The following is a 10,378-nucleotide window of genomic DNA, read 5'->3' as shown; positions in this document are numbered from 1 at the left end:
AACTCACACTGGGATTTGGGCATCCATGTTTGTAATTCTTAATGATTGCTTTTATTAGCTAGTGTTGCCAAATGTTTGCTGTGCCTTTCTATTTTAATAACTAAACAGCTCCCCATAAACCTGATCTCGCCAAATTAGCTGTTTAGGTTTGCCATAAGTTGCATGGATCAAATTGCCTTTTGATTACTAGTTTGCACTGTCTGTTCCATGGCAAAACTGTGCCTGCAGTTCACAAGGAAACAGCGTTTCAGCTCAGCAAAGGGCAAGACTAAGGTATATTTTAAAATGTGCATGACAGGAAAAAAAAGCTTTCTTGGAAATTGTCTTATAAACAAGTTTTTGCAGCAATTTTTTTGCTGACAATTAGGCGTTAATTAAGAAATTGAAGTCCTACTTTAATTTTGTGTACTCTCTTTTCAAGATGAAAGTTGAAGAAAACAAATGTTATGATCACCTGGAGATAGTGACGAGGCAGCTCCCAGCAGGATTATTGGGGTACAGTATGAATATGCACTATATGCCCAGGTAGGTAAAAGGCATCCATAAAACATCAGTTCATGTCTAATTAAAACAAAACAAAACAGAACAAAAAATTATTCTGGCGGTATAGCAACAAAGCTGCAGGGTGTCCAGGCCAGCCTCCATAGACTGAGACTGTATTTTATGCACCTAAATAAGTAAATCTTGGTTTACAGGGATTTCAAAACCATCTTAGAAGGTTAGGCAAGAGGTCCCCATGGGTCAGGTTGGATCATCTCAAAGATGTAATTGCCCGTATCAACAAGAACTCAACTGCAGAATTCCTTACAGAAGTTTCTACATGCTAAAGACAGGAGCCAATGTGTGCCCAGTCTGCCACGACCTCAGGCAGGGAATACCGAAGCAGAGAAGGGCAAATCTTCTTTTGCGCCTCCTTTTCTCTCTGTATCTCAACCATTATTTATCAAGTAGGAAGACTACGCTGATATGTGATATGTCCTATTGACAATGGGGCAGCTGACCTGAGACTGACACTGAAACCTGATTTGCTAGGGAAAGCTGTCAAAATAGGCAATTTAGGAAGTGATGAATGGTGGAGGGCTTAAATATTTTCAATACATTGTGATTAGTTTAACTAGTAAATGGTATTTTGTAAGCATCACCAAAAAAATCATTGCAACACCATCTACGAGAATAAGTATTATACTCCCATTCCAGGTGAAGAACATCTGGCACCTCCTAGTGAATACCTCTGAGAAAATCTGTGGCAGAGCTGGGACAGGAATGTGTAGCTCGTTACCGTAAACCTTGTGCCTGGTCCCGTTGCCTGTGGTTCCTTACATGTTTCTTTGCAACTGTCCTCTCTTCCCTATTTGTAAAAGTTGTTTAGCCACGGTAAGGGGGTGTGTGGTGGTGGTTTGGTGGCAGGTTTTTTTGGTGATACACCTGAACCAACCCTCTAATCTGTCACACAAAAATCAATTCATAGTGTGCTTACACAGGGAAATGGGGCATAACAAAGACATGCCCGAATTAGTGCCAGAACCTGAGGTAGAGTAGCCACTTTGGCTTGATGCTGTCCCAAAGTAATTAGCCCTGATGAGAGGCTCATTAGCTGGGGTACATAGCCACATTAATGCAGCGATACATTTTTGAGGATGCACACTAAATGGAATCATAGAGTCATAGAATCATTTAGGTTGGAAAAAACCTTTAAGATCATCGAGTCCAACTGTAAACCTGATACTAATATCTAATACCATAAACCTAAATACTAATACTCCAGATGATACTGTGGATACTATGTGGTGTTAGTTTACGATTCCTGAGCAAGGTAGTCCCTCCCTTACTTATCTCTTACATTGTCTTCGTTCTCTGATTCCCATCCAACCTGACACAGTCAAACATTTTCTGATCCATGAGTTATCCTTTCCCCTATTCATTAGCTGTTGCCAGTGCTAACCACAAATCTTTCACATTTAGTTGAATGTTGTGAATAGTTTCATACTAATGCATGCAAATCAAAGGTGTGCAAGGCTGATCTAATGGCTGAACTCAATCATGAAGCATCAAAGGTAGCTGAACATACATAGGTAAATTAGGAGATAATCCTGGCACACAGGTCAGGCCCTTAGTATTTCAAGTAAATGAATCCCATTTCTGTCCTGCACTCATTGCAGAATTGCACTTTTTCTTTCTTTTTTGGATTCTGATTTTTTTAAGCTAACAGGCTCCTCATCACCAAACCAGTCCAGATAATGCCTTGCCTATAGCTTTGTCTCGTCTCATTCCATTTATACCTAATGAGAAAAAATCAAAGAGAAAGACCTACCTATATCTTACACCAATTTCTACTTTTATCTCTTCTTGCATCCCACCTTTCATCTTTGTATTTCCCAAGCACAGATTACAAATGTCCCACTAATTTTTCCCCAGTAAAACCACCTGAAGCAACCGAGCTACAAAGGCAATAGCTGCTCTATCCATTCTTTAAGGGACGCCTATTCCCAACTCTGAATGCATTTTTATATTTGTCTAATGCTTGTTCTTTCACTGTCATCATCTTTTTCAAGTCAGTATGCATTAGACGTGGTCCCATAACGAAATCTCATCATGTAACCCACTTCTTTACATAGACAAAAGCTGGCAGAGAGGGAGGAGCATAGATCAGTGCTGTGTGATTGATCCCCACTCTTAGACCCCATACACTCACTAATTCTGAGGGACCTTGCATTTGTTTCTGAACTTTGTGCTTATGACCATCTCACCATAATGAATGTTGTCCTTAATGCAGAGCAATTACTTACCTTGATTTTTTAAATGTTCTCCAATGTATTTTTGTGACAGGAAGTAAGGAAATGTTCCAAAGGGAACTTTGAAACTCTTTGCAGAATGGTTTTCATTTCACAAAGAATCACTGAACACTAACCAAATTCTGCTAAGCACAATGGTAGTGCAACTTGTTGAGAGAGTTGCAGGATACATCCCTCAATGGCTGGGAAAAGCTCTTTTAGAGAAGCTCATGATCTAATAAAGTTCTTATCATTGTTCATGAAGAGGGAAGGACTTGGCTAAAGTAACATCTAATTTATGCAAACACACCTTGTCACCCCACCATAGCTGGTGGTGGTTTTTTTGTGCTAAGAATGAGAACTGGCACTTTTCCCAGGAGGTGTGTCAGAGGTAAATGAACATGGCACTGAGGTATCCTATTGTGTTGTAATAATCTTGCTGGAGACCTGAAGGTGTGTCCCTGCCTTTATAAATACCACGCCGCTTTTACAACTAGCTCTGATTCTTTTGAAAGAGACGAGGTGCATCAGCAGTTGCGTTTGGGTGTCTCCAAGCCCTGTGCAAGGTATGTCTTTTAGTTATCTTACTTTTGCACTGCTCCACTTGCAACAGAAGGCTACTGTCACATCATTATTCATTTTAATGTTATTCGTTGCTGTACTTGCAACAAAACTGTAAATACTACATGATGTTCTCTAAAGAGGGTTTTATGGAGTGCAAAATCTCTGTGTATAGTATAAGGCATGATGCAAGTCAAGTAAGAACTATGCAAGAGTAGGACCTGCTCACATCTGCTGTTACCTGTGTATTCTAGATCCTAAATTTATGTAACTAAAGATATTTTCAGATAGCTGAATGTTGAAACAGGTTCTTTATTAGCATGCCTACACATGAATTTCTGCTTTCTAACACGGAAACTTTGCTACAGAAATTGCTATGATGGAAACATCTGAAAAATACCTTTAGGGATTTAATCAACTAGATTTAAACCCACTACTATTATGGTATGCTCTGATCCTGAAAGCTGCTTCATAAAGAGAACCACCTACAGAAATAAATGTGTTCTGTGCAGAAGCAGGGATCAACTTGATAATAATTTGCTAACTAGCTACATTCAAAACTGAAGTTGCATATTTATCCCTTGAATCTGGTAGCTTTAGACACAGCCCAGTACACTGCAAGTGTCTTCAAAAGCAAAATGGTAGTTCTGTTTTTTAGCAGTCAAAGGCGGCAAAGAACATGTCAGTAGTTACTTTTTGGTGTCTGGAAAGACTACTTTCAGTTATTCAACAGAAAACTGAAATACTGGCATAACCAGTGAATTACAACTATTTTCAGAATGCCTATGAAATAGTTTTGGTCAACTTGAATCAAATGGTTTCTTCTCTGTCTGGCATATTTTTGAAGAACAGCCAGAGGCTGGAGTCACAATCTCTTATGTGCCATTTACAAAATGGGAGACCATGGGAACAACATCTGCTTTATGTGTTATAACCTAAGATATCCATCTGAGATTGACAAATCCCAGGTTCAAATTCCTTTTCTGACTGCAGAGGAGATTTTAGTTAAGGTGCCTCAGTCACTGGGCAGTAGCACGTCCTGGGAGTGACTCTCTTCTGTTCCACATTGCATAGATAATTAAGTAATTGGATCCAAGGGACTTAACTCCATAGCCATCTACAGTTCTCAAAGATAATGTGTAATGGTTCTAGATACCAGGTATTATTCACACAAAGGATAGAGGGTTTTGTCAGTAACATCATTTTAATAGGTATCAAAGAGCAGTGGAATACTATGTCTGAAATACTGCAACTGTCAAATGGAGCCTAGCATTAAGTGAAAACGTTTTTTGTTTGTTTGTTTGTTTGTTTGTTTGTTTTGAAGGCAGATAATAAGCAAAACAGAGACCATGAGGATCAAAAGCTTTGGACTTCTTTGTGTGTTGATTCTGGTCTCCCAGATGCTATTAGCCAACTGTGAAAGACAGAAGGAAAGAAAAAAAGGAAGACAAGGCATAGAAGACGGTGGAAAAAAACAAACTGGATCTAACCGAGAAAATGAAAAAGGGCGGAAGTCAAAAGGAGGAAAAGCATCTCCTAAAGGCAAGTTTAAAACCAAAGAAAATGCTGAGTGCACCTGGGCAGTGACCGACATGAATGCTGCTACCTTGCACGTAGGGTGCAAGAACGGTGACAGCGAGTTCTGGTGCGAATTCTCTGGAGACCCTTCCACCTGTCCACAGTATGCAGCAAACCAGAAATCCTACTGGAAACAAGTCTCCCGATCCCTAAAGAAGCAGAAGCAGATCTGTCAAGACCCCAAAAGTGTCCTAAAATCTAAAGTATGTAGGAAAGGCCCACGAAGTGCTCATTTCAAGTTGATCCACTCAAGCCTACTACCATCTGTAGGTCCTGCAAAAGGGATCACGATTCATCATGCAAAAGAGGTTGTTCAGACTCCAGCAGATGCCTCTGTGACTGAAAAAAAGCTAGAACACGGTCCTCGAGACTGTGTTGAAGACATAGATTATATTGATCAGAAAAAGGTGGCTGAGGAATACTGCCCAGAGAGCTTGCTTTCTTTGTGCAACTTTTTTATCACAATGGTTCAAGACAAAAAATGCTGAGGAAGTGTTTCTGAAGCTTTGTATCATGAAAGTCCAAATCTCATCTAAGCTACTGCAAACTATTCCAGATTTTATTCTCCTGTTATATAGTGTATATAAGAAAAAAAGGAATATATTTTTCTGATTTTGTATATACACAACAGACTACACTTGACATAGTTGAAGATGTTATAGATTTTATTTGCATGTAGATTGCTACACAGGTGTTACCAATGGATGTTACATACTCTACACAGAAGTATATAAGTAGTGTCCTTGCCCCTCTTTGAGCTGTGCTAGCCAAAGCGATGAATTCAGTGCCATGCACTTCTTGGTTATGTTCAATACTTTTGATCTAAAAATTATTAAGAAAAATAAACTTCAAAATATATTCAAAATATTCACTCTTTCTGTGTTTAACTAGATTTCTCCATAAGTGCTAAGCCTTTGTCAAAGTCTGATCTTTTACAGGATCTGGGCAAAGTGTTGCTTATAAAGCAGTTTTAAAAATACTTCTGCAGCTTTGCAGACTTTAGCTTTCTCAGCCAGTGCAAGAAACATTTTGATAGGGAACTACATTATAATTAGTTTTTCATCATCATGATAGTGAAGGGCAATAAGATTTTCAGATTTTTCCATAGTTTTGCAAAGCTTCAGCTTTCCAATCTCATCAAAGGATGTCAGAAAGCTTTGCAAACTTCAATTCTCTCTTTTCTGCCACAGTATGAAGCACATTGTACTCATTTTCTGGCAGGTAAACAGAAATGCAGAGATAAAATTATGTATACAAGTTCGTACATAGGCCCAGGACTGGACCCCTTACTCAAGTAGCTAAAGCACATGTCCTCAACACTGCCTGTTCTTTTGAAGTTCCATTTTCTGTAATATTTATGTATGGACAAGACTAATAAATACTTTTCTATTCATTAAACTTCATCTGTATTTAAAAAAAAAAAAATCCAGACTACAAGATCAGAGATTTTAGAAAATGTAAAGCTAAATAATGACAACTGACCTTTGCTAATTTTTGAAGCTCCAGCTGGAAAAAATATAATACATAATTTACACTTTCCCAGTGGCTCTGGGCTCGGATGGATGGTCTTCTACCACGGTGGTCCACTTGGAGAAACTTGCATTTTCATGAAATACAATTTCCCTGGACATTTCTAGCAAATTAATATTTCTGTTTCTTGAGAAAATACACCCTGTTCCCGTCTGTAATTATCTCCTTGCTAGAATATTTGAGAGCCTATTTTTAAAATTGGTAGTTATGAGGAACTCACCTCCTGCAGCTTCCTTCTCTTCATTCATTGTCACATATACTTACTTTTTATTTAAATGAGCATATCTGGGGAGGGCATTTTAATGCTACTCTGTCTTATAGCTACAGCAATAAAGGCCCACTCTGTTATTTAATATCAGTTAGTATTTTCTTTGCAATGAAGAATTAACTTAGCAAAAATACTTAAATTTAGATGGAAGTCCTCAATAAGAGAGGAAAGTGCTACTAAACACACAGCTTTTTTTTTGCTTGTTAGTAGAGGTCAAGCCTTCTTACACAGGGTTGAAATGATTTTGGCTGAGTCAGGAAGAAGGCACAGCATCAGCTCAGGCATTAGCTGCAGTATTTTAAATGGGACAATACTCTCATTAGTACTTCATATGATATTAATTTACATTTTTTTGCTACTTAAAATATTGCAATCTCTCTTTGACTAATATCTTGAATGTGGGACGCTGCTATTAGTCAGACAAACTGTGTTTGAGAAGGGTTCAGCTGGATTTTACCAAGTCCAAATGGCAAAAAAGAAGCCAGTTCTTCTTACTGCAGTTCTAGCCTCTGCACGCCCTGTGGAAACACTGGGTATTACTGGGCTGTGCAGGATAAATTCTGCTGGAATTTATAATTTGAATTATAAAAATAAATTTTGCCCACAGCAAAGCAAAATTCTCATATAAAAGGGCATCAGTACTACCTCCTGTGGAGGCTGGAAGACGCAGCCATTCTGGTGCCAAGCAGGGCGGAAAACGAGCTACCAGTTCCTTATTATTAAGGTAGATAGGTAAGTATTAAATGTGCAGGTGAGTTCCAGCTGCTAGACACTTTGTGTGTTGGCCTACGCAACTTCACATTAGGAGATCGTTGAGATAAGAAGGTCAAAAGATGCAGAGGAAGGATTAGGAGCGCACATTTGGCTCAAGCAATCATATACTGTGGAAATTATGAATGTCTAATCCGGTATACAGACACCCGTATAGTAGTCCCAGATCACAAACTGAGCGCTGGGCAGGGCTGGCTTAAGAGGCTCAGTTGCTCCAGATGTTTTGGAACATGTCCGATCCTAACTACCCTTAGCTGCTGTTACCCCCACGGGCCCTGCGGTGAGCGCTGTGTTGCCTGAAGCACCATCCGCCCCGCGCCGAGTTGCCGGGAGGCACCACTCTCTCCCTGTGGCGGCCGGCCAGCCAGGCACACCGAGCCAGCGACGTGTCCCAGAGCAAATTCCAGCCTGGGATTCCAGAGCTGTGAGTTGCATCTCTGCGTGCAGGACCGTCAGCAACTGGACCCATGTTTTGGAGCTGCGTGCTCCTCTCCAGGGATGCATTACAATTCTGCTGCCTCGTCTTCTTGTTTTCTTTCAGGACTGACTTTTATCTTCATGCATGGCTCTTTGCAGGAAGAAAACATGCCTGATCTCAACAGTTCCTGGGTGCTTTTCACCTGTGATACATGCAGTTGTGCCAGTATCCTACAAGGAAAGTGTGGAGCATCAGGAGAAAAAGGAGATCTCTGTGCAGGTTTTTTCCTTGGAAGGTGGGCTAATGTGAGAGAGCAGATCTCAAAACCGTCTCAATCAAAGGATGGGATTTTTAACTTCCATGAGTAGGTAGTTTTGGCTGTTCTTCAGAAGGGCACATTTCAGAATAGCAGGGTCTGAGGCAAATATATCTGGGGTTTAACTTCATGAACAGCCTTTTCCATAATTGCACAAACCACAAGTCTATGGCTAAGTGCATCAAAGTTCTCATTGCACTCACCAAGCCTTGTGTTTCAGTCCTACATCTACAAAGCAATCACTTGACAGCAGTTACATGAGAGTCGCTTTCTTCTGGGCATTTACAGAGCCAGTTAGGTCAGTATAACTTTAGTGCTTCTGGAGTCAGGCTGGTTAGGGTAAACAGAACATTTCCTGGCATTCTTCATCTTAGGATCTGCATTCATTGTGAAAAAGCTCAGAGCTAAGCTCTGTTCTGTGCCTCTTTTCCCCAGGTGCACCACTTGTCATTGTGTCAGAACTTCATGTTTGAATAACTTGGAATAATGGTGGTGACTTTCCTAACACCTTCTATAGCAGGGCAAGCAGGAACACACTGAAGGAAGACAATGAATGGATTTAAATTACATCTGTGCAGCCCAAGTCCTCTGTCCTACCATACTGAAAACAAGGATCTCTGCTATCTTAGCATCAACCTGGGTTATGGGAAAAAATCATACCCATTTTACAACTGGGGAAATGAGGTGTAGGAAGACTGGATGACCTTGCAGTAATGGGGAGAAAATCAGAGGTTTCGGAGTTCCAGTGGTCCCCTTCTCAGGCCTTGTGATTAGATTATTCTGCACAAGAACTGCGTGCATTTGTTCTTAAAAATATCCAGCTACTTCTAGGTATTTTTAAATTATTAGGAATATCTTTGGGAAGAAGTAGCTTACTTTCTAGGCAATATAGTTTCTTTCTCCAGGCAGCCCTGGGTATGTTTACTTGGAAAGAAGGATAGGGCTTTTGAAGATAGGAAACTCGTTCTAGCTCCAGAGATAAAGAAGTTTCAGGGAGTTTCCCTGCTCTTGCAATATGGAATACTTATACATTTGCTAACTACTTCAGACTGCGGATGATCTATTTAGCTGGACCCAACCCGCACATACTCCCACAAATTTTCAAACTCGCACCGAATTTTGGAGAGCCCCAAAATGGATTTTTTTAAAAGGGGGAGAGAAAAATTTGGAAGTTAAGAGTTTTTCCAAAGTTGTCTCCTCATGCATGACAGTCGTATCTAGAAAATTTTAGTATTTTGTATTCACTAGTAAATGGGGAGACATTTTTAATGCCCGTGAAATAGCTCTGCCAATGAAGTACTACTAAAGAATCCGTAAAATTTCAGCTCCTTTAACTTTAAAGTGTTTATTCTTTTATTATTTTCTGCGGTGTGTTTTCTACACACTTTCACACACAATTTCAGCTGAATGAGTTTCCGTTCCTTTTGCAACCTCCTTTATTCATTTACCATTTTGGCAACAGTACAGATTACATATCTAATCTCATATGTTGCATGACTACTTGTAGGAGAATGGAGTTGAGTAACTCAACCTTCCTGCTTCCAGGAGTGCCCTACCCTCCTCTTCCCCCGAGGGGGCCAATGGGTACCTACCGCCTGATATCACCTCACCTGAGTTTGACCAACCATAGTGGAGACTGAGTGTTCAGACAAGACACATTTTACACTGCCGTGCTCAATCCGTGTAGATGTAGCTGAACTTAGATAATAAATTCCACTCCCTTTTCCACCTTTACCTTATTTTTTTCTGATGCTGCCCTGAGCAAGGCAGCTCAATACTTGTTGGTAGCTGCTGCACCTCACCCGTGCCTTTGCCTGGTTTTCATTCCATTTCAATATATTGTATTGTTTGTTCCTCTAGGCTATTTCCAAGAGTGATGCCACACTGGGAATTGATCAAATGGAAAAATCCAGCTTCAAGGATGGGAAATTCAGCAGGTTCCAGCCTGCAGAGGTTCCTTGCGATCTTGTCGCTAGGGTGGTGGTACCATCCCATCCCTGGCTGAGGCATGCGTGGCTCCTGCCTGTTAGCACCATAAATGATATAACAAATCCTGCGGAGCTCAAGACCACTGTAGACATTCCTGTATTCTAACATATTTGAGCTTCTTTCTGCTCCCTCCCTTGAAAGAGCAGGGAAACTTTGAACCCTGGTTGCAATCATCA

The 10,378-nt window shown here is 40.3% G+C and overlaps 1 protein-coding gene across 1 annotated transcript; it reads left to right on the top strand.

Annotated features, from left to right (window-relative positions):
- Positions 1-4,681: 4,681 nt before the first annotated feature.
- Positions 4,682-5,398, top strand: FGFBP1 (fibroblast growth factor binding protein 1). Its single transcript, XM_009887623.1, has one exon. The coding sequence runs from the start codon at positions 4,682-4,684 to the stop codon at positions 5,396-5,398; it is 717 nt and encodes a 238-aa protein (XP_009885925.1).
- The last annotated feature ends 4,980 nt before the right edge of the window (positions 5,399-10,378 follow it).

The sequence above is a fragment of the Charadrius vociferus genome, unplaced genomic scaffold (assembly GCF_000708025.1).
Source record: "Charadrius vociferus isolate BGI_N301 unplaced genomic scaffold, ASM70802v2 scaffold306, whole genome shotgun sequence".
Taxonomy (NCBI): Eukaryota; Metazoa; Chordata; class Aves; order Charadriiformes; family Charadriidae; genus Charadrius; species Charadrius vociferus.
Note: the sequence above shows the minus strand (reverse complement) of the source record. Positions and strands in the feature narration are given on the sequence as shown.

Excerpts from the sequence above, each read along its gene's own strand:
- FGFBP1 (XM_009887623.1), top strand. The coding sequence starts at position 4,682 with ATGAGGATCAAAAGCTTTGGACTTCTTTGTGTGTTGATTCTGGTCTCC.